This window comes from Saccopteryx bilineata, chromosome 6 (assembly GCF_036850765.1).
Source record: "Saccopteryx bilineata isolate mSacBil1 chromosome 6, mSacBil1_pri_phased_curated, whole genome shotgun sequence".
Classification (NCBI taxonomy): Eukaryota; Metazoa; Chordata; class Mammalia; order Chiroptera; family Emballonuridae; genus Saccopteryx; species Saccopteryx bilineata.
The window spans coordinates 55431656-55457428 of NC_089495.1; the positions used below are offsets into that span (position 1 = coordinate 55431656).

Consider the following 25773-nt stretch of genomic DNA (forward strand, 5'->3'; position numbering starts at 1 on the left):
TCGGTCTTAGCACACTATTGATTCTTCTTCTCTCACACAATTTCTAAAGCTGATGGTATAAACCAGCGTGATAAAGATAGTGGGCCCCTTCCCCCCTCGTGCCTAAATCACTTCCCAGCAGCAAGGCCACTGCTGACAGAGAACATTAACATTTCCAAACCTCCAGGGTTCTGTTGAATGTGCTCTTTCCGATTGCTTCGAATATGATGGCTGACTTATTAGAAAGCCTAAGGCAAAAACAATACTGATGGCCTTGCTGAGATTGCTTGAAGCCCGGCACTGAAAGGGTTAACAGACCTTCTTAACTCACCCTTGGGGCAAAAGTGTGGCTCACTGGTATAAATAAAATCAAAGAACAAGAAATGCCTTGAAAAAAATCCATCTGGGCTGACGTTTCTTAAATGCTTCCCACAAATTTACCACTTGTTTGATTTTTTTTTGGGGGGGGGGAATTAAATATAACAACAAAATATAGGTTACTTAATATAGCCTAGAAGCTTTCTGTTATTTCTATCGGGTTTGGATTTTGAAAATGGCTTCAGTGCAGAGATTGCTGGCTCTGTGATCCAAGTTGAAGAAAATACTGACTCATAATTACTGTGGAAACAACAATTAACCCCACAATCAGGTGGAGACCTACACGAAAATCTGTCACAATATGTCAAATATAAATCTTGAAGGTCCTTCAACACAGATTCTATTATACCCTTAGACAAAGGGAATTGTCAGAAAAGACTTTTGGTGTGGAAATGCCAAGCTGCGAGATCAAGAACTGTTTTTCAGACTGTAACAAAACCTAAAGGGAACAGTGGCCCAGGGCACCAGAGTAATAGCTCACCCTGTGTTTGCATGGATATGATTAAAAGCCCCTGTGTGAGTCTTATGCCAAGAATATTTCTTAAACAACACATATCTGTCATGTAACTTAGATGGCTTAAAAGTGAAAATTAATAATCTTATTTTTAACACATGCACTCTGTTAGCTAGACAAAATATTATATCAATATAAAGCATTGGGTTGCCATGATGGGTGACCACAGGGAACTCGTGCAGAACATCTAGGCTGTCTCAGACATTATTCTGGGCTTGCTACAGCAGCAATATATGTAGTTAGACAAGGTTCTGTGGCTCTGGAGGCCCAGGGCTACATTACTATAAAGACCAGTGAGCCATTTTCATAGTGGTCGGGGTACACTACTTTTTTCTATTTGGAATAAGGGAAGAAATGGAGGGAGAATACTGTGGGAGAAAGGGTTTTAGGTTAAATGTGTGTCTGATGATTAAGGTTCTCTGCAGAGTGGCTAGGGCTGGGGATGCAGATCTGAATCATTCACCTATAAATGGTATTTAAAGGCCTAAAACTGGTTGCATTTACCAAGGACAAGTATGCAGACAGGTGGCAGATGGGGCCAAGGACAGCTTGGTGCCATGCCAACATTCAGAGGATTCTCCCTGAGCTTTAGTGACTGCCTTGTCAAACAGGAATAACAATATTGTTTGCCACACAGACAGGCTCTGATAAAATGCAATCCACACGACAGGGAAACAGAAGCCAGTGTGTTTTAGAAAGTAAATGCTTGATAATTAGATAATTATGTTATTCTGTGATCTGTTCTTTCTAGAAGTTTGGTTTCTGAATAAGAGGATTTGAAGGGGAAAAAAATCCATCTGGGTTGATGCTTTTAAAATGTTTCCTGCAAAATATTATTTCCATGGGCTAACAGCTGTTTCATACACAACAGAGTCAGTGCATCAAACTTAAATGAGGTATCTTAGCTGGGCTTCTTTATACTAACATGAGTACTGACTTGTCAAAAGGGAAACCATTTGTAGTGGTTCCCAAAATCGTTTGGTCATGGTTCCCCCAGGAGGTCCTCAAAGGATGGCTGCTGCAGGAGAAACACCCTGGGACACGTTTGTAAGGCTTGCTGGCCAAGCGGAGAAGTGATTCTGATGCATCTGCATTTACTTGGAAGTTTTCCTGAGACATTTTACCTGCTGCCACCTTTAATTCCAGAGAAGAAATACTATTTTAAGACACTCAAGGTCTTCTCTGTACAACAGAAGTTTCTAGAGAATAGAGCTTTAGGCTTAGCCGCCTCATTGTACAACAGATTATGAGCTCTGCTCCTTAAACAAATGGAGTCAGTATTACCTCCTGCCTGCCTCCCTCCAAGGGATGTTGAAAGAGATAATTAGATAATTTGGAAAAGTATTTAGAAGTCCCAATGTAGACAGATGCTACAGATGTACACAGAAATTATCCTTCCCACCTAGCTGACTCACAAAACCTGTGGATTTCTGGAACATATCTGGCACATGGACTGTCTCTCTTAAGAGGATTAATAAGATAATGTCTCAGAAGTCTGTTGGCATTCTGAGATGAAAGAAGCTGACATTAAAGATGGAAAATGCTGAAAGAAGAAATGTTTAGAACAGAAACAAAAGAGAGGGAGGTGTGCTGATCACAGGTTCGGATGCTGTATATTAGGTTTTTAAATAGAAGTATTTTTTCTTTACAAATTGTTGAAGCATCTTAACATATTACCCTTAAAATAAACTAACACAATGTGCACTTTTTCAGAGGGACTCATAGCTTTATACATATAACTCTGTATTCTTTATCTTCTGCAGGTTGATTATACTTTCACAAAAGTCATTACTGGGAAGCAGTGGCTGCAGATAAGCCTCTCTCAGCTTTTGTGCTTTTAACTATAGTCTATCTTCTCAGTTTCTACTCAGTGGGCTTTTATTATGGTGGGAAAATTGTTGTTATTCCTATAAATTGTTTTGAGATTTGTAAACAGAACTCTAATCTTTTATATTAGTATAGGTAGCAGTTAATGCTACCTAGATTTAATTGGAATTGATGTTTTGAGAGTAAGACTCTTTTACTTACTTATTAGATTCTAATTTGTATTAGGGTGTTAATGAATAAACTCTTTGTTAGATGACCATTTGGGAAATTCAAGTCTATCCAGTTTGTTCCCAAGGAAACAGAAGCTATCATTTCTGCATCAGCCCTACATATATTTTGCCCAAGTGTAGCCATTATTTTCATGAGAGACAGCTGTGGTATAATAAACAGGTCATGAATAACAGTTTAAAAGCTTGGAGTCTTTTCTTGACACCCATGTGACCTTGGGGTAACATGTTCTCCCTAATTCTCAAGGCTATTATGAAGATAAAATGATAGGATGCCTAAAAAATACACAGAAAAAAATGAGGTATAAAGATGTATTACTATCTGAAGTAAGCTGTAATTAAATAGGACAATAACAGATAGCAAGTAAAATCTATGGATTTTGCAGAGTGATGCATGAATAATTTAAGCTCTACAAAGAATAAGATCTTATACATTTTGTTCATCACTGTATCCCAGAACCTGTAAGAGATCTCACCACACAATATGTGTTTAAAAAAAAATTGGGAATAAAAGGCTATGAGTAAATAAAAAATTATAATTTCTCCCTTTTGCAAATATACAGTGAAGGCAATTAGGAGGCAAATTTCTGTAATGAGAAAGATAGACAGGAAAGAGAATTAACACTTACTGAGTGTCTGTGATGGACCAGATACTCACCATGCTACATGTGTTACACATTTATCACAAAGAATCACTTCTTTAAAATCAAAGTTAAATACTTCTTCCTTAGGCTTCAGAAAATACAATGAATCATGCATCTAGCTAAAAAAAAAAATCATTTGATATTTCCCTTACTCCATTTCTGTGCCAACCTGAAGCAAAACTAAATCAATAACTTTAAGCTGATAACTAGAACCATAAAATCTTATTTCTTTATCATTTAATGATAGCTACTCACTGTGCTTGACAAGCCAATTAGAGTGCAGAGAATTTTGTGTACAAAAGAGTCAGGCTTGGCTCTCATTGTTGGTGGACAAGCTAAAAGCCATGGGTTCCAGATATGACTAGGCTCACCTCTCAGGCAAGGGCTATTTTTTCGTAGCAGAGTGGACAACAGCTTGGGTTGTATGCGAAGCCTTCTGTCCTGATTCCCCGTCTGTTAAAATGATAAGCAGCGGCACCCACACGTGGGAGTGGCTGTGTGTAGCACAGCCCAGTCCCTAATTGTTTAGGTAGAGCATAGAGCTGGCGGCCCTTTCTCAGGGTGGAAATAAAATGGGTGTGCGGAGTGGGAATAAAATGAGTGAAAACAAATGGGTGTGTGAAGAAACGTCTACATATCATTAATAGATGTGAAGTTAAAATATTAAAACACACACACACACACACACACACACACACACACTGTTGGGCAGATAAAATGTATTATGCTCACTTTGTTAAAGATTACGCTGCCCACGAGGAGGCCGTCGCCCAGGTGATATTAATGTGTGTTGGGGTGGGCTAAAGGCAGGCAGAATCCTTGTAGCCTGGGGCTTGGTTTTGGGATTAAGCCTTTCCTACCCTTTTTTGATGTGGGGTGGTACAATCCAATCATGCCTCAGAGAAGTGACTTTGTATTAGAGACTTCCCTATTTTGTATATTGGATTAAGAGTTTGGATTTCTACACTATAAAATGGGGACGGAGCGGGAGCTTGTGCTCTTGGTTCCTGGGATGATTAGAGGAGAGAGCAGAGCAGAGTGCAGAAGGAGGCCACGTGGAATAGGCCAGGAGAAGCAGCCAAGATGGCGGAGTGCTGAGTGAGATGCCAGTTTGTGTAGAGTTTGTATCTGGGATAAGGAAGGAGATGGGGAACTGAGGAGAAAAAGGTTGGTAAGCTAGAAACCTTTGATTCTAGGAAACTCGGATAAGTCAGTGCCTTTGTGAGCACTGAATGTGAGTGGGTTTTGGAGCCCAGTATGTATTTTTACTTGCCTGCCGGGTGCAAGCTAGAATTAAAGATGACAGCCCATCAGTTTTTGGCTCCATTGTTACTTTACCGACTGTCCGAATCCAATGCGAACCTGCATGGGCCAGGCGGCTGCTGTGATAGTGGCCCTGGCCGTGGCCGCTGGCCTTACACACACATAAACACAAAAACAAAAAAACCACTTCATTAAAAGGAGTAGTAAGAAGCCCTGGCCAGATAGCTCCATTTTTGGAGTGTTGTCCTGAGTACAGAGGTTGCCGGTTTGATCCCTGGTCGGGGCACGTATAGGAACAGCTTGATGTTCCTGTCTCTCCTGTCTCTCTCTCTCCTTGCCTTTCTCTAATAAATAAATAAATATTAAAAAAATAATAAAATTGCTTCACTTAAAAAAACAGTAGTAGCAAGAAGAGCTATATCTTCACCACCATACAAGATTAGAGTAGCAGCCTAAAGCCTCATTTCACACATTTTTTCCCCCTGGTTCCTAAGAGCATTCTGCTAATATCCTATAAAGTTTTTTTCTGAATATAAACTTAAAACATTTTAATAATGACTTCTTTCTTTAGCTATAAAATCACTATACTGATTATGCAAGCAGTTTAACTATCAGAGTTTTTATTTCTGGTTTTTCCCTTTTATTAGTTTGCCAGTTTCCTCTACGGATTGCCTTTAAGAAAACAGGTTTTCATCCTTTGCCTCAGAACAATTTCTCATCTTCTTTCTCCTTCCCTACCCTCTCCTCCTCCTTTTTTCTCTCATTCTTTTACTCTCTTTTCCTTTGCTCCTTGATTTATGCTGTTCTTTCCTTAAAGGTTGATTACAATGTCCCTTGGCCAAGTTCTCTGGCAAACTCTTAAATTCCTGGATGGGTTCAGGATTCTGAAAAGAGAATTCCAGATTCCTGAATTAAGTCACGGCATCAGTTTCAGGTTTGGCTGTTTTTCATTGGCTTCATTTTCAAAAGCCAGCTACTGTGTCAGTTTCAAGGTTTTAGAAATCTACTCTGATGCTTATGCAGCTTGGTTTCAGAATATGTCAGATATGTTGCATGCTCCTTAAAATCATTTTGTCAATGAAAGCAAATTATTTCCATTGGCTTGAGAAGATGACTTTTTTTTTCCTTGAAGCTTTTGCATTCCTAAAACTACGGAACAGCTTGGTATTTCCTCCCAAAGGGTGAGTGAATAGGGAGGAGTTACAAGACACTGAACAAAGAGTATTTTGAATGTGAAGAGAAAGAAACTCTAACCCCATTGGTCTACTATGATTCTGTCATAAGCCCTTTGTTTATAAGGTTTAAAGCAATTCTTTAAGATCGCTTTGCAAAATGTACACAAACATGTAAATTTCATCAGCATGGCTCTGTGTTATTCTTTCAACAAGTATTTGCTAAGTGTCTCTAAGGCCAGATATAGGTGCTGGGGATATGCCAAGTGGACATGTCCCTGTTCTCATGAGGTTTTGACAAGAAATCAGGCACTCACAACAGCATGTAGAAACTGTGATGTGAACACCCACAAGGGACAACTAGCCCAGAGTGAAGTGTCAGAGAAGGGCTCCTAGAATAGCAATGGTACCTTGGAGCTCATTCTTACTGGCTTACAAGACCATTTGTTAAATTTGCAAGCCACTTATTAAACACAGTGATTACTGAAAGTTAAACTGTATAAACTTAACATTATATATATAAATTATATTAAAAAGAAAGGTGATATATACTCAAAACATTTACTATTCTCACTACTAATTATTTACTACTATCTATGCTCTGAGGCTATTTATGCCAATTATATCTTGAGGTTACTTATGTACAATTACATCATTGTGTGCTAGTCTGTGTTCAGTGGTTGATAGCTTGAAATCACCACAGAAATTGGCAAACACTACACAGAAGCACATTTTTTGCACAGAGAACTGGCTATGTGAACATGCGCCCGTGTACCACTGGATCTTGCCTGGGAAGTGAAGAGATAGTTGGAGTATACCTAGGAAATGGTATATATTCGAAGTGGAGGATAGAATGTTCCAGGATGAGGGGACAGCGTGTACAAAAGCATAAACAAGACAGGATGGTTCTGAGCCACAGAACCAAGGCTATTGTGTATGTCTGGTATATAGAGAGGCTCTCTAACCTCCTGGATTAAAAATTTCTTTTAGGATTCAGGCTTTGATGGTCTTATTCACTACTACATCCGCAGCATCGAAGAGGGTGCTCAGAAGAAAACAGATGCTCAATAAATATTTGCTTTAATAATTTAAGATGGGGAGAGTGCTGAAGTGGGCCTGGAGGGGTAGGCTAAGCATCATGCAGGGCTATGTCTGGGCTTTATTCTAATGGCAACAGAGAACCGTGGAGAGGTATTAAACAGGGGATTGATGTGAACATATTTAATATTCAGGAATCCCTCTGGCTACAGTGTGGGAAATGGATTGCAATGCAGCAAAACCAAAGACAGGGAATTAATTAGGATGCTATCAACCATGTGTGAGGTGATAGAATTAGGGAAGCTGCTATAAATGGATTCAAGAGATATTTAGAAGGATTCTTTAATGGGGTTCATTATGGATTGACTAGGAGGATAAAGGAGTCAGTAGGGTTCCTGACCAGGGCGAAAGAGCAGTCAGAGGCATTCCCTGGGGTAGAGAACCCTGCGGGAAGGATGGTTGTGGGAAGATGATGAGCTCAGTTTCAGATAGGCGTGTTTGAGGTGCAGGTGGAGCCGTGCAGCTGGCAAGGGGATAAACAGGTGTGACCATGAGAGTAATCTGGGCTAGAGAGAGTTTGGGGATGAAAACTCCTGTTGCTATTGCAAACTCAGAAAATCGTGTCTGAGGCCGCCTGGATTGTCTACACAAGAATTCCTTTGGCCACATCCCTCCATAAACCCTGTGTTTTAAAAATATTTTGTCTAGCTAACAGATGACATGTACTCATGAATAATTTATTGATTTTTTTACTCTGTAAGGCATCTGAGCTATTTAGTTAATGTTTAAGATATACTCTGGGACAATGAGGAGGCGACATGAACGAGATGAACATATTGTGTTAGAAGAAAAAGACCTACAGAAAATCATACACCCTCCAAAGTTTTCTGGCAGAACAAGTGGCTGTAAACACACAGAGGTAGCTTCTTCGCAGGTTTAAACATAGGGTGGTGAGGTGGTGATGGTACCAGGATCAAATCAGGCTGCATATCCCTGAGTGGAAGAGAATCGCTAAGAGCTGGGGATAAGTGTGTATTTGTGAGACTGGGCAGAGGCCATTAAAATTCTACTGACACAATAACCCGTTATCTGTGAAAGTATGGTTCTAGGAAAGCAGTTTTCTTCAAGGCTGGGAGGACTTCCCTTCAGGAGAGCAAGACGGTATCTTCTACTGTTTCTAAGAACACTGAACACTAAAAACTGAACTGAGTTACGACCCCCCATTCCTGGGTTTACTGCATTAAATGGGATCTTCTCATTGTTTGCAAGTTCAAGTAAAAGAAAAATCTTAAAATAGCTCTCCTAAGGTTCTGGATAATAATCAGGAGTTTCATTTTATCATCAAAAGGAGAAAAATAAATTATTCCTTTTATGTGGAAGAAAAGTTAAAACTAGTTTGCTTTAGATGCATTGCCTATAAATGCATCATAAGCATTGTTTTCCAATCTTCATTTTACTTTGTAAAAAAGATGTCCTCCCCCCCATGCATTACTAGCATCTAAAAAATCTGATCCTATTATCCAGTGACATTAAAAATAGAAATGAAACAGATTCTAGTTTTTGTTTTGTTTTGTTTTGTATAGAAATGAAGATTCAAAGAATAAAAGATGTTCCAAGGTCACTACTTCTTGGTGGAATATTCTAAGTGAGAGCTCTTGGGCAGAATGTAAACTTTGAAATTTGAATAACCAGAGAAAATATTTTGAATTTAGAAATCTTGAGAACTTGCTCTTTTTTATATTTCTCTTCTTAAAAAGAAAACTAAAATAAGAAATAGAAATAGAACATAAAGCTTTATTAATTGTATGGCCAATTCACTTTTTTTTCTTAAGGATCAGATAGGAGGGACTGAACCACCTTCTGATGGAGCAAGCCAATTATCCTCATAATGTAAGAATAATATAATATTAGGCAGAGGCCACTGAAATTCCTCTAAAACCTTGTGCTCTGCTGGCACTGGTGCAACCAATGGACACAGGCTAGACATCGAGTTGCTGACATGATCTCTGCTCATTCTGCTCTTCCCTCTAGCCTTTTTTTTTCTTGAAGGTCTGTTTATTAGACACTTATTCAGTGCCAAGTCCTTCCATGTCATAGGCCAGGCAGAATTATGTGTCCCTTTTGGGGTTATTCTCTGCCATTGAAAATATCATGCGTGAGTGGGTTTATATGCAGGTGTGTTTATATCAAACCTGCTCTTCTGATTTTAGGTGTTAAAGATAAGTTCACAGACCAACATAGAAGATGTAAAACCATGGAGTCAATGCTTTATATAATGTACATATCATATACATTTCAATAATAACTATTAAAATGCTTAACTTTTATAAATGATTTTCATTTGATATATTTAATGCTAACCATCTACATGGATTATGTCATTTTACTCTGAAATGACTTTATGATTAATACTAGCATCTTTGATTTTTTTAGAAGAAAAATTTGTCACTTACATTAAAAATTATTATTTTTCAATTACAGTTGACAATATTATTTTAGTTTCAGGTGTATAGCATAGTGGTTAGATAACTATATAATTTAAGAAATGATCCCCATGATAATTCAAGTAGCATTCTCATTTTAAATGTGAATTAATTGAGTTTAGACAAATAAATAATTTGTCCCAGGTCACAAGTAAAAACCACATCCCAGGTCAATCTGATGTCAAAATCTGATCTTGTGACCTTTATGTTATTTTCAAGAATAACAGACCTACTTCCAATGCATTTTAAGGTATTTTCTATTCCTTATTGTTGAAGTCTCTGTGGCATTATACTTCCATGTTCTGATTCAATTCAGCAAAATGTACTGTTTCTTCCACTTGTAAAATGACATGTGAAGGCAGCTCTCTGTAGAATATAAGTATGAGCAAGATGCAGTTCCTGTCCTGTAATAATTTATAATCCTGAGAAGGAGGAGGAGGACTTATACAAGTAACCATACCACAAGGAAGAATGTTTACTGCCTTAAGAAGGTCACATGTAACACAGGGGCTCAAAGCAAGGAAAAATACATGTTATTGGAATAAACACATATTGATTTGAACTAAATTCTAAACAATGTCCTCACATATAAAATAAGATATTTATTTCTATGTGCATTTCCAAGATATTATTTATACCAGATGTTTTCAAAGGAAAAAGATCCAGAACAGAGAAATCTATCTGGATGCTAGAAAAAGAAACCTCATCACTAGTGAAAAGATAAGGTTAAATAATGTAAACTCTTATGGCTGGAAAGGGGACCTTTCAGTCAACCTCTCATTCTAGAAATCAGAAAACTAAAACCTGCCAGCTAGGGGGAGAAATCATATATTTCCTGTTGTTCTCTTAGGCTTTTTTTCTCTTTATTTGAACTGTAGATGCAGAAAGAACTGTCTGGAGAAAATTAAGTATTTGAAGGCCATCCCGCTCTTCTCTAATGGGTTGTACCCATGTCTGTAATAAGTATTAATTGAATGGATGGTTTCAATTGGAATTTAGTAAGTCTTTCTTCTTAATTTAGATTATATCTGACAAACCAATCTTTTCCTGGATTAGGTTTGAAATTACTCCTAATGTAGTTAAATTATATCGAGTGAGATCAGCTTCATCTTCCCTGATAGGATAAGAAAGAGATTATCAACACATATGAAATTCACAGGCAGAGACTCAAAGGTTTTTTTTCTCCCTTTCCTTGCAAACTTTCCCAAAACCTTCAAAGTTCTTTAATTTTGGGTGGGTAAAAGAAATGGTATAATAATGAGGGTGTTTTCCTGTCTTTGATGAAGATTGTGAAGTTGGTGAATATAATAATCTTAGTTGAGGCTTGAAGAACTAGCAGCAAGTGTTTCTTATCAGTAGGTTCCCTGTAGTATCTTTCAGAAAACAACTTCTCTTAGATGACTGGTCCTTCCATGCTAGTGTATATCTGGTCCGAGTGGGAAGATGCTTACTGAGGAAACAGTGGCATACTGGGAAAATCTTTTTTTTTGGATCAGATAGTTCTGGGCTGCAATCCCTGATTGACCACTTGTTAGCTTCAACACCTCAGACAAACCACTTAATCTCTCTAAAATTTACCTGTAAAACCAGGAAATGAATGTTTTTTTGGTTTTTTTTAAGATTGTAGTAAGAATTTAAAATAAATGTATAAACCATTTAGAAAAAGGACTGGCATGAAGGCAGAGAATCTGTTTGTACTTTACTGTATTTCCCATGCTTGGTAAATGGTAGTGTATTTGTTGAATGAATATAGTAGGTGCTCAACCAAAGGTAGGCATGATGATTATCAGTTACTAGATGATTATGTGTCTAAAAAAACCTAACAAAAGTTTCAATATGCTATTTTCCCCAGTCTCTAAATATATATGATATGATATATAATTATATATATAATTATATACAATATATAATATAATACTGTACAAAAGATATACAAATCAAGAGTTTGAAATGAGCACCATAATATTAATACCAACATATTATAAATGGATTATAAAGATTGGTTAGCCAGTATGCTTTTTAAAAGAAATGTCAGTGTGCCTTACCCCTTACAGCTTAGCTGTGGGCTAAATAGGAGAGGAAAAAGGATCTGACAATACTTACACAAACAGAACTAAGACAAGAGTAGAGCATGAACAAACACAGTGGCAACGGGTCTTTCCATTAGTCTGTAACTATCACTACTTCATGATCTCAGGGAGGTTGGTTTTGTAGGCACCTGCATGATTACAATGTAGTGACTAGCAATGGGGGTTCTGCATTCAGACACTCTATGCATTTTTTACACACCATGAAATCTTTGTAAATTCCTTAACTTTTCTAAGCCTTGGTTTTCTTATCTGGAAAATAAGGGGGGAGATCTGTCTCATCACAAACATTGTTATCTTACATAAAATAAACCATGTAAAGCACAGTGTGGTCCCTGGCAGTAAGCACTTTACAAGTGTGAGCTGGCAGTTATAAATATTGTTGCTTTTCTCTGAAAGAGGTTCTGGCAATGATGTCTATCTGTAACTGCTGTAATAAGGTAAATGATTTTCCAAGAAGTGGTCAATAATATCCTGGAGTAAAAAGTCTTTTTAATTGGTAAGGTTTACACCCTGGCTGGGTGGCTCAGTGGATAAAATACTGACCTGGCACACCGGAGGTTGTGGGTTTGATTTTCTGATCAGAGCACACAGGAGATTGAGCCAATGAATGCACAACTAAATGGCACAGTAAAACCATGAGTTGATGCTTCTCTCTGTAACTCTCCCTCCCTTTCTCACTTTCTCTCTATGTCTCTCTCAAATCAAGGGAAACATTAATTTTAACATTTACAACTCGCAGGGAATCTGGCCTGCGTTTATGAAATAGTTTCTTGCTTAACCCAAAACTCACCTATTAGCTGTTAACAAAGTCTCTAGTTATACAAATATTCCAGTGAAAGTCTGGAAATCTAGAAATTCAAATTTGATGAGACTATCAACAGTGACCAAGCATTCCTTTGGAAAAGGAGAAATTCAAACATTCAATTCCTAACTAGAATGTAGATTTTAGTCTTCAGTGCATGCATAATTTCATGAATGGGGCTTATAGGAAAAACAAAACTACACATTTTCAAATTCTATTTCCTTGAAGAAATAAGACCTGTGTCAGAACATTTCCTTTCCATCCACAAATCCTGTGGGTGTTTCCTGGTAAATGTGGCCACATTCCAGAGACTTTTTACTTCTCCACTATATTAAAGGCTGGCTTTGGTCCTTCCTCTCTAGCTGATCTCCTCTCTCTCCCTCCCTTATCTCACTCCATCCCCTTTTCTCTATGTCAAGACTACTAGATATACTTTTTAAAAAGTTTCCAGCTTATTTGACATTTTTGAACTACTATTTTATGACCCTCTATACCAGGGGTCCCCAAACTTTTTACACAGGGGGCCAGTTCACTGTCCCTCAGACCACTGGAGGGCCGGACTATAAAAAAACTATGAACAAATCCCTATGCACACTGCACATATTTTATTTTAAAGTAAAAAAACAAAATGGGAACAAATACAATATTTAAAATAAAGAACAAGTAACACATATTTTATTTTAAAGTAAAAAAACAAAACAGGAACAAATACAATATTTAAAATAAAGAACAAGTAAATTTAAATCAACAAACTGACCAGTATTTCAATGGGAACTATGCTCCTCTCACTGACCACCTATGAAAGAGGTGCCCCTTCCAAAGTGCGGTGGGGGCCGGATAAATGGCCTCAGGGGGACGCATGCGGCCCGCGGGCCGTAGTTTGGGGACCCCTGCTCTATACTATATCCTTTCATGTGAGTGTACTCTTACATGTCCTATATTATTTCTATTCTTGATTTTGACAATTCTTACAAAGAAATGTGTCTTTTTAAAAGCACAGACCTTATGAGCAACCAATGACTACAAGGTAGTTGGACAAATTCCACAATAATGTCTTGTCTATATTCTGCTAATAGAGAGCCCATCTAACCTCTTTGATAATTTTTTAAAAGTATAATTTGACTTGAACACGCATACTCACACGCCAATAAAAATCTCTCCTTCGGAGAAGTGTGAGGGGCTCTCAGGTCACAGGCAGCTTTGCCCGCCTGGTTATTCGTGCCCTTTCTGTAGAACAGTTTTGAACATCACCCAGTTAGCACCCAGTTACTAGAGCACCCATAGGATTTTTGGCTTCTCAAAGCAACATTAATTGGTTTGTAGGCAAAAGCTTTGAGAGGAATAAGTGACTCCTATTTTTTTCCCAGGAAAGAAAGAAAATAGCTTTCAATGGAATTACCAAACATGATATTTCCCCAACAGGTGATGGTAATTTGGAGCATCCTTCTTTATATGGGGTATCCCCAGAGGCAGATTTAACCACGAGCATACAGAGTGCACGCCCTGAGCCCCAACCTCTGGAGGGCCCTACAAAACCCTAACTTTACACTTTTTTTCTAGTGAAACCAAGTTTTTTTCATATGTGCAATTTTAACATTACTAGTATATAATATTTTGTATTTATTTAAAAACATGGTTGACATGTATTTTTATTTTCCCTGTCTCTCTCTTTTTTTAAGGGGCCCAATATTTTTGTCTGTGCCCAGGACCTCAACCGACCATAATCCACCTCTGGGTATCCCAACCTTTTTGAAACCCTGAACAAGGCCTATGAAACTCTTAGCCCATACCTCTCCCAAGGGGGAAGAGAAAGAGACACAGGCCAGATTCCTTCTTACCCTACATTCTACTAGTTTACCCTGGAAAGCCCAAATCTAGTTTGGTTCACACTCAACCAAGAGACATAGATGGACTCCACGGCTCTCTTCTTCCTGCTCTCCCTCTACCACCCATCCCCCCCTCCTTGAATACATCGTGAAATCACTTTCACAAAGGATTTTAAAAATCAAAGGAAGCTAAGCACAACTCCTTGTCTGACATATTTTTATGTAGATGACTTTCCGTTAAAACGCAATGACTCAGTCAGCCACCAGGTTTAAGAGACTGATAGAGATTTGTTCAGTGTTTCATGACAAGGGGCCTGGTAAAAAAGAACAGAGGGGCATTATGCAGTCATCAATGTGGGTGAAAAGGGGTGATGAAGGAAAAGGCTGCGGACTCATTGCACACTTCTCAATTTTGCCTAAGGTGAGTCCTGTTTCTTTTCAAATGGGTGGGGACAAATAAAAATCGTGCACCTGGTGGTTGTGTTCTGCAGCTGCAAACCCAAAAGCTCTGTCTCGTATGATTTATGAAAATGAACTACTTTTTTTCTTGAATATGTGCTTGTCTTCATACAAAGGAGCATTTTCCCCTGAAGATCCATTAATGAAGGTTACATTGTAGTCTTAAAAAAGGAAGTCAGATGGACTGTTTAATTATTTACAATTGAATGTATAGAACATTTGCCTGGTTTGCACAGCTGAAGATATAATTAAAAGTTCCTCGAGAGAGAACAGGATAAGAATGTGCAGAAATTTCAAACATTAAAAAAAAAAGTTTCCCTCAGATTGCTCACAAATGTGAGTATAGTCAAATACACACGAGGTTCTCTGAAACTTTTTAGCAGCCAGTAATTTCTTCATGATTGAGTAGTTGCGAGCTAAAAGATTGCTTCCTTTCTCAATGCCATTTTGTTAGACATTTTTAATGAAGCAGAAAATTTGTAGCTTGACAGGAAAAGCTCACTGACAATGTATTAGAATTTATAATCCCCACTGACATATCTAGTTACTTCATTTTTAGATTACAGCACTTTTCTTATTAATAGACATATGACTAATGCAAATACCTTTGCAGACACCTGCATGCTGTTTTCCTGCATGTTCATAATGGCTTCGGAGATCTTGACATCTATAGGGTCCATGACTGACTCAATGTTGAATGGTCCTTCCAGTCGCTCCGCCACCAAGAGCATTGCATCTGTTAAAATAAAGGAACATGATTTATTTGAGAACAGAGAGCTTCAGGTTCTTAATGCGTGTTTAAACATTTCCAACATGACTGGTTGAAAAATATGCATTCATTCAAATTTTTTATTTGCTTGTATATAGTCTAAAATGGAATAAATGCCTACATCTTAAAGAAATATTTTATTACACTTGATTTAAAATTATTTTACATGTATAGAGGCAGGCTTAAAAATGAGAAAATAAGTTCAAGTTAAGAAAGTAAGAGAATTGACTATAGCTGACTATGCTACATAAAATTAAAAACAAACAAACAACAAACAAACAATCAAACAAACAGAAAAATAAAACCTAAACCAGTATTAGGTCAGGGATAAACTGCATTTCAGAGATGGAGTCTATCTAACCTCTTCTGGGGTATGTGGAAAATTGAGATTGGAGTAATGCTAATTTGTGAATTTGGATGCACAAAGGTCAGGACCAAAACTCAAGCATATCTATGTGTGTAAAGCCATTCTGCATTTTCTGAAAAGAACAGACCTGTCCATACTTTGTGCTATTACTCTATCTACCATGCCCTTCTGTTTTTGTACTTTGACACCCTTGGGGATCAGGAAACTTATCTTACTTGGTTTTGTATATTCATGGCTTATTTGGTGTCTATCACTAGTAAGCACTCAAAAAATGTCTATGACATTATAGTGAACTGAAAATATTGCTTGGGAAGCTTTAGTTTCTGGAGAAAATGATAATAGTGATATGGAGGCATGAACTATAAATTAGGAGCTAAAAATTGAGTTCTTGTCCTTGCTCTCTCACTAACAAATTGGAAGGCTAAGGGACAAATTTCTGAGTTTATTGGGCCACATAGTAGAGAAGTGTATAAAAGGGACTGGTGTTGAGCAGTTTCTCCGTGTCTACAAGAGGGGCATATGTCCATTTGTATGCCACTGGAAGTAGCCAACTCGTGTTCTCAATATCCAGGGTATAGTTTTAACCTTATCTCTACTAAGACTGTAAAATAAAAGTTCCTATAATGCTGAAAATGTGGCTATTGAAACTTGAAATATGGCTAGTGTGACTGAAAAATTAAATCGTTAAAAAATTTGTTTGCTTTCAATTAAATTAAATATCATTTTAAATATCCACATGAGACTATGGCTACATTAGACAGCACAGCCTAGACTTTTTCACATACAGATGCAATAGATCTCAAATTTTTAAATTGTCAAAGCTCTTGGAAGCCAATCTTAAAACACTTTCCATTCTCCTAAATAATATATATTTATTATCAAAACACTTACAAAATATAGAAAAGAAAAATGAAGGAGAAAAATATACCCATAATTCCTTTTCCTAGAATAACACTATGAACAGTGTGGTATATGCCCTATGGCTTCCTTTCCCTCTCTGTGCATGAATATTTTAAGCATGCAACTAGAAATATATCATATAATTTGCTTTTAAATGTATTATATTATTAATGTAAAGCCCTATTTATAGTAGCTATTTTATAGTATTAGTGTAAAGAAAGCAAATTTTATCTTTATTACAAATTCAACCATGCTCAACAAATGGTTAACATCAAAACATTTTCAGGGTTATAAGTAGTTATGAGTGAGGCTCCTGAGAAAACCTTGAAGATGGCTAATTTTTTCATAAGAGAGATACAGTATGGTCTGGGAAGCAAAAAAATCACATTCTTAAAGAGTCAGGCTTTGTGAACAGCATCAGCTTTTATCCTGTTTTCTGGTTTTCTCAGCCAGACCCCATAACTGAGTACTTGCTCCATTCTCTGTGGAATGAGTGACAGTAAACACATCCAGGAGCATTAGGGAGGTGTCTCTATCCCAGCCACATCCCCAGTACTCTGTCCCATGTATTCTCATCGATGCACATGACGTGAATCACTTAATTGTGAAAAGGAGTCACTAAGAAGCCCTAATACTTTCTGATATTTTCCATAGATAATGCAGACCTATCTGTATGTGTCACAGCAGGAACTTATTAAAAAAAAGTAGCAATGTAAATGAATCTTTCTGATCTAAATATTTGGTTATATAGATTGAGAATGCATGTTGTTTGGTTTTAGTATTTTAATATTAGATATGTTTTCTCCTTTAAGATTTAAAAAGGTGGATCACCGTTGCCTGAGAGCTGGTCTGTTTCTTTCATGCCTTTATATCTACTTTGTGAGTTTGTCAAAAATAATCCCTTTCCCTCTTAGACTTTTCATCAGGCTTTTTGACAAAGATTAATTATGACAAATGAACAAATTTGTCCGGACAGGTGTATCCTGCTAAAAGAATCAAGAAGCCTTGAAACATGAAAAAGAACTGACCTCATGGACTTAATAAAAATGCAATTAAAGGAACTGATAAGTATGAAACCCTTAATTGTGTGTTTTATATAAATATCTGAATAAATCATTATATAGTATATTGGTCCATCACAGTATATCTATCTAACATAACTGGGTTGAGTTGAGATGGTAATAATGTTGGCTTCAGTGGAAATTTGAAAGCAGTTGTGCTCTGGGCAAAAGAATAAATTTTTGGATTGGATTATAAGGACTTAGTGTCACAACTAAAATGATGGGATCTAAAACATCTCTAAGAATGTTTTCTTGATTGATTAAATTAAAAACACTCCCTCTCTATTAGACATTCCCTTCAATAAGTAAGGTAAAAAGCTGTTTGATTCATATTAGAAAGTGGGAAACTTCCCTTTGGTGATTTTAATCTGTTTGTTCCCTGCTCCTTCACCGCCAGTGCTTCCGTTTAGGTTCCTGGGTCTGCACACTCTTCTCTTCTGTTTTGACCTTAGCCATAATGGAAGTGCTCAGGGTGACTTTTTCCCGAGCATTGCCTGCTTGGCCTTGGAAAAATACAATCCTATTGATGATTCTAAATATTAAACATGTATCCAAAAGGCCATACTTACTCAAATTGCTTGCCTCTATACTTCTATTTTTATCTCAATTTATTTGCTTTGTTATACAAACTAATTTATAATAATAAATTTTTGATGTAGGTATACATCTATTTATTTTTTTTAATGTTGATTACTAGTTAGAATATGCTACTTTAAGCTGATTTTTAAAATCTGGTTTAGACTAATATTAATTTTAAATACACAAAGACACACATATATAAATGCACATATACTTTATTAAGTAAAATTTAGATTCTCTTTTGCAAACTCAAAAGCCAATATAGATTGGGTGAAAACTTCAGAATCATCGTTAAGAGTAGTAATGTGCAGGTAACAATACTGTAGTGTGCACTTAAAATTTTGTTAAGAGGGTAGATTTCGTGTTATGTTTTTTTTTTTAAACTACAGTTTAAAAAAAGAGTGACAATGATTATTGTACTGATCAACTAGTGAAATGGAGAAAAGGGAACTACTGGTGGAAATGTAAACTGGTACAGCCACTGTGAAACAGTATGGAGTTTCCTCAAAAATCTAGAAGTAAACTCCATATGATCCAGTAATTGTGCTTCTGGGAAAATGAAATCACTATCTCAAAAAGATAGCTGGGCCCCCATGTTCACTGCAGTATTATTTATTTTATTTTATTTTATTTTTTTGTATTTTTCTGAAGCTGGAAACGGGGAGAGACAATCAGACAGACTCCCGCATGCGCCCGACCGGGATCCACCCGGCACGCCCACCAGGGGCGTCGCTCTGCCCACCAGGGGGTGATGCTCTGCCCCTCCGGGGCTTCGCTCTGCGCGACCAGAGCCACTCTAGCGCCTGGGGCAGAGGCCAAGGAGCCATCCCCAGCGCCCGGGTCATCTTTGCTCCAGTGGAACCTTGGCTGCGGGAGGGGAAGAGAGAGACAGAGAGGAAGGAGGGGGTTGGTGGAGAAGCAAATGGGCGCTTCTCCTATGTGCCCTGGCCGGGAATTGAACCCGGGTCCCCTGCATGCCAGGCCGACGCTCTACAGCTGAGCCAACCGGCCAGGGCCACTGCAGTATTATTTAAAGCAACCAAGATATGGAAATAACATCACATGTCCACTGAGAGATGACTGGATAAAGAAGATGTGGTACATGTACATAGACAATGGAATATTACTCAGCCATAAAAAGAAGGAAATCCTGTCATTTTTGGCAACTCAGATGGACCTTGAGGCCATTATGCCAAGTGAGTAAATCAGACAGAGAAGACAAATACTGTGTTATTTTACTTACATGTGGAAATTAAAAAGAAACTGAACTCATAAATACAGAGAACAGGTTGGTGATTACTGGAGGTAGAGAGTATCGGGTGGGAAAAGTGGGTGAGGATGGTCAAAAGGTACAAACTTCCAGTTATAAGTCTTGGGGATGTAATGTCCAGCATGGCAACAACAATCAACAACACTGTTTATTGGAAAGGTGCTAAAAGAGTAGATCTTAAAAGCTCTGGTCTCAAGAAAAAAATCTGTAACTTTGTGTGGTGATAATGCTAACTGGATTTACTATGGTAATCATCTTGCAATATATAAAAAAATCATTAGGTTGTACACCTTGAACTAACACAATGTTATATGTCAATTATATCTCAAGATAAAGAGCCTGAAAATGTTTGTCTCCTTATGATATAATCATCCCTTCCCCCAGTTCTCATTTTTGTTCTAAATATGCACAACAGGATACCGCAGGGCCACAAAAAGAAAAGTAACTTTTCAAAAAACTTCTCCACTACTTCACATTTCCACTACAGCATCATGCTCCTAGTTCCTGCCTTTAGGAGTCTAGTTTAGACATGTTACCAAGAAGAAAGTGACAGTGGAAGGACAGAGCTGTTCAGACCTAGGACAAGAAAAAGGCCTGGGAGTGAATGGTGGCAACCCCTGGGTCACAGACCCCCAGGGGCAAGAGGGTCTGTGTGCCCCACAGAGCAGCCAGTTGTGTTTCTATTTGACTGGGTTGCCTCCTACCTGCTGGGCAAAGCTGTCACCAAACTCCCCAGGCACCAGGAGAAACCCCTCTCTTTGCTGGGGTTGAATAATGCTATGTTTATCTCTCTTCCCTAAGTGAAGGAAACACACAGTACTTTCATTACACCATGGCAGTAGTTGACAAGTTTCTCTGAAACCAATTAAGTCAGATCATGGCCATAACATACTTCAGAGGCTGTCATCCTGTGCTATCATAATTATTTCTGTGCCATTTATATTTGAAATATTTGGAACATTATTTTTTACTGTATTCTTGAAGCTATTATCTATTGTCAGTTAAACTGGGGCAGTTTTTAGGATGTCAGCTAATGATCATCAGTTCTTTCCTGCACAAATATCCAATGCCATCCGAGTCTTGTTTCTCCTTTTAAACAGAAGATGTTTGCCTTACTGAAGCAGTACGTGTGACTTCTGTTTCTTAAGGGTGACTAAAATTTAAATGATTAGAAATAACTGGGATCGCAGCATGAGGTCCTGACACACACAGAGGTGCTCTCACTGTGTGTTAGCACAGAGGGTGGGTATAGCAAGAAGAGTATGAACTAGAAAGTGAAATTTCACCAGACACCAAATCTGCTGGTGTCTGCATCTAAGACTCCCTAGCTTCCAGAACTATGAGAAATAAATGTTTACAGTTTAAGCATGGTTATTTTTGTTATAGCAGCTCCAATGGATGAACATATCTGCCAAGGTGCCAGACATATAAGTGAGGCTGTCTGCAATCTTCCAGACCAACCCATCTGCCAGCTAGCTGACTGCCATCTGGTGATCCTGGTCAACACCACATGGTGCAGAAGAGTCATTCAGCCGAGCCTTGCCCAAATTCCTGATCCACAGTCCTGTGACTTTTAATAATATGGTTGTTATTTCAGGCTGCTAAATTTGGGGATAGTATATTTCATAGCAGTAGGAAACTGGAGCAGCCAAGTTATAATACTTACAAAATACTCACTACTTTTTGACAGGACTCAAATATCTAGGATTCTAATAAATTAATAATTAATAAATTTACCATTTATGAGGTAACCCTTGTTTACAAACACTGCAATGGTCAAGAGAAAATAAAAACCACTTTGCTCTAAAGGAAACATACAAACAGAATTTGCTCTAAGTCCGCAGAGCATTACAGTAGAACGTTATGGTATACTGAATACACACCAGCACCCTCAGATGAGGATCATATTTCCCCTGGCATGTGAGCATGAGCTAGAGAACAAGTTTGGAAAGAGGCAACAATTCTGACTTTCATCTAAGTCTTTGACTTTATAAGGAATAAAGGCTCTGCCACAGGGAGCTCACTGTTCCCTCTAAGCTCTGGGTGGCACTGAAGTGAAACTGTCTTGCTCCATAGACTGCTGAAGGTTTGTACCCCTCTAGGATCAAACATGTTTTTAATTTATTCCTTGAAAAAAGGAGATGTAAAATCAGTAATGATTTTGCTACATAATGATTTTAATATGGAAAAGAATGATTTTTTTAAAACGTTCCAGAGGAGGCAAGAAGAGAAAGCCGTTTTCTTTTAAAAAGAGATGTTATTAAGCTTTTCCTAAGGAACTGTAGAGTAGAAATCACCTTGAAAATTCAGTTGAGAAGGGGTTAGGGGAAGTGGGTGAAGGTAGTCAAAGTGTACAGACTTCTAGTTATAAGATGAATAAGATCTGAGATCTAACCTACAGGATGTGACTATGCTTAGCAATAGTGTATCTTATACTTGAAAGTTGCAAAGAAAACATCTTAAAAGTTCCCATCTACACACACACACACACACACACACACACACACACACACACACATACGCACATGAACACACACATACACACACACATACACCACAGGTAACTATGTGAGACAATGGAGGTGTTAAATAAAATGTGTGTGATAAACATTTTGCAATATATAAATGTACCAAATCAACATATTGTATACCTTAAACTTACACAATGTCGTATGCCAATTATATCTCCATAAAACTGAAATAAAGAGAGAACTTAATTGAAATAAGCTCAACTTGCCTGGCCAGTGGTGGTGCAGTGGATAAAGCATTGACCTGGAATGCTGAGATCACTGGTTTGAAACCCCGGGCTTGCCCGGTCAAGGAAAATATGAGAAGCAACTGTTCTGAATTGATGCTTCCTGCTCCTCACACCCTTCTCTCTTTCTCTCTCTCCTCACTCTAAAATCAATAACAAAAAATCTTAAAAAAAGAAGTTCAACTTAAGAACTATTTGTTCTGTGTCAGTATTTCACTACAGGTCAGTGGTTGTGGGGTGCAGAAGCAGTGCGCGGCTGCCATATTTATGGCATTTGGAAACTTTCTGAAGTGACAAATTAAATTTTAAACATTTTTTTCTTTTTTTAAAGGAAATTTGAATTAAGATAATAACATGTTATTTTAAAGTTCTCATGAAATCTAAATTTTTCCTAATAACATAGTCTTTGAAAAGTGAAAGTGATAAGCACAATGTGCTTTCCCATTTTCTCAGAATTCCAGAGCCCCCAACTTTGCTCTTTCTTCTGAAGCAATGCTCCCCCTCTCGTACATCTGCAGCACTCTCATTTTAACCTGACCAAGATATGTTCCCTACTGAGAAGCAGACAAAGAGTAAAAAATAAAGATCCCTCAATTTTATAGGCACCCTAGTACATTGATTCACTGGCACCCAGTTTTTCACTGAAAGGAAAAAAAAAGCTACTTCAGTGTTTATACATAGGCTCAGTTATGCCCATGGCGTGGATGCAATGAGAAGGCTCTGCTTTCTCCTGTGGCTTGCGGGAGACAGGCACACAGAGTAGACATGTGTCCTTTGCTTTCACCCAACTGATTAATTAAAATGCTAGTGAGATCTTGGACAGGATTGTATTTCAGGAGAGGCCTGGAAAGAGCTCAGCTGGTGGAGACTGAGGGGTACACCATGAGCTGAATAACCAGAAAAGAGAACTTGAACTTACCTAGTCAGAAGGTTTAGGAGCTTTTCTTGAGTTTACTTTTAAAAAATTTTGGTTTTGCTTTCTAGGGAAATTCTATAGCTAAGATATTTTCATTTTTAGAATTCTAATTCATAAAACTACCAAACAGAGAGAATATTTCCCCTCTTGGGACTATATTTTATATTTTTTTACACTGATCTCTCTCTCTACTTCTGGCATTGCTGCTCTGTATTCTCTTTTCTGACATTGCCAACAGAACTATCTCATTTATTTATTTATTTATTTATTTATTTATTTATTTATTTATTTATTTATTTAATTTAGAGAAGAGAGAGAGAGAGAGAGAAGGGGGAGAGGCCTGGGGTTTCAAACTGGCGACCTCAGCATTTCAGGTCAACGCTTTATCTAGTGTGCCACCACAGGTCAGGCAGAGCTGTCTTTCAAAAATACAAATCTGATGAGGTCACTGCCTTGCTCTAAAGGTGCCATTACCTTTAGGATATAGTCTGAACCTCACAGCCTGGCATAAGAAAGGCCCTTCATAAGCTGGACCCCATCTATCTTAGCGGCATTGCCTACCACCATCCTTGGCGTCCCCCACCTTCTACACAGACTTTCCCCTTGTAGTTCCAACTTTAAATGACATTAGTGTCACTGAGGACTCCCACACACCTAATCTAACCTAAAATTGATGGCAGACAAGTTATTCTAAATGCAGCTCTGTTCTCATTTTACCTCCTCAAGAACTTCCAAGGGTTCAAGTTTAAAAAGAAGATCATAATGAGACTCCACCCCTTGTTACAATAGATTTATTTCTCCCACCTTAAGTTGTTCCATGGTTTCATGCTGATACAAACAATGTCATAGTGAGTGTCCTTCCAATTAATTCATTTAATACATGTGCAAATAAATCTGTTGGTTAGGGTCTTAGAAGTGAAACTGCTGGGTCAAAGGTATGAATATTTAAATTTTTGAAAGTGTCCAAGTTCTCCCTGCAAAGGCTGTACCTGTTTACATTCCCAATAGCAAGATATGAGTTTCTGATTCTCTAAGTCTCAAACTTTTGGTTTTAAGATCAAATGTCTGGATCTTCACGAATTTGATTAGGGTAAGAAATTGGCATCTCAGCGCAGTTTTTACTTGACTTCTAATTATAAGCAAAGCTATTTCTATTGCTTTTTCTTTTCATAATCTTTGTTCACTTATTTTTCTGTTGGGTTATAGATTTTTTCATGTTGATGTAAAGAAATTATTAGAATACATTGAAGACACCAGCTCTTTTGTGACATGAATTACCATTTTCCTCCTAGTTGTTATTGTTATATATATTTTGATTTTGTTTATGAAGTTTATTCGCTGTAAAAAATTTTGTAAAATTTTATATTCAAATTTACCAATCATTTGTTTAAATTTCTTTCTTGTGTCACATTTATACAGGCATCCTGCTTTCCAAGTTTACGTCTATGACCTAACATACAGCAACTCTCATTTTCATTCACCGGTTTCCTTGCTGTTTCTTGAATATGAGGCCATGCACTCTTCTGCCTTTGCATTTACCATTTGTTCCTTTTTCCTTAAATATTCTCTCCCTAGATATTTCTATATATCTCTTATTTTCTTTTTATCTCTACCAAAATGCCACTTCTCAAAAAAGCCTTCTTTAACTACCCTACAGTCTCCTAGAGGTCCATATCCAATTGCATTATTCCTCATAGAACTTAGTACTTGCTGAATTACTATATGTATATTCGCTGTTGTCCCTCTTTTTCCCACTATTATGTCACCTGCAAGAAGGCAGGGACTTCATCTTTGATGTTCAATTCTGTGGTCTCAACCCCTAGAACAATACTGTTACTTGAATCTTAAGATTGTTAAGTGAACGTTTTTTTAAATGAATTACTGGAACAAATTTTAAAAATGTTCCGGTATTTTCTCCTAGTAACTTAATAAAAAGTAACTTGCTCCCCTCCTTTCTGCCTCTAACTTCCTCCTCTCTAGTCTCCTGCCACGCACACTATTGCAAATGCCTGCAAAACTTTATTATCACTGGCCTACAGGATAAATAGCCCCTCGGCAGCCTTTGATGTGTTATAAGGTAGATGAAGAGTTTCTGTGGGAATTTAGAATCTTATTGTACTTTTTTATGAGATAGAAATAACTTTTTAGATCTTTTAGCTTGAAATTGAAAAAGTATGGCTGGTTTTTTTTCTGTCAGAGGTCATTTTTAGGTTAATCAAAAAAAATTATGCTATTGAAATTTTAAGTTTAACCAAACAAGGTAATTCCTGCTGTTTCTCAAAACTACAAGTTTGCATTAATTTTTAAAACAATTTCTGTGATGAATGTCAGTTTTGTGCCTTCCCTGTAATTTGTCTACATTCATTAAACATCAAGTTGATGATCATTTTTTTCCCTATTTTTCCAATCCTGTATGATGTTTAAGTTCATGAAAAGATACTTTAAAAAATCAGG

The 25773-nt window shown here is 37.5% G+C and overlaps 1 protein-coding gene across 1 annotated transcript in view; it reads right to left on the bottom strand.

The window, feature by feature from the left end:
- Positions 1 to 25773, bottom strand: part of GPC6 (glypican 6) — a 1376210-nt gene that overhangs the window by 144295 nt on the left and 1206142 nt on the right. Inside the window, exon 5 of the mRNA XM_066234964.1 lies at positions 15308 to 15438. Within this exon, the coding sequence (XP_066091061.1) occupies positions 15308 to 15438 (131 nt within the window). The remainder of the gene's footprint in view (positions 1 to 15307; positions 15439 to 25773) is intronic.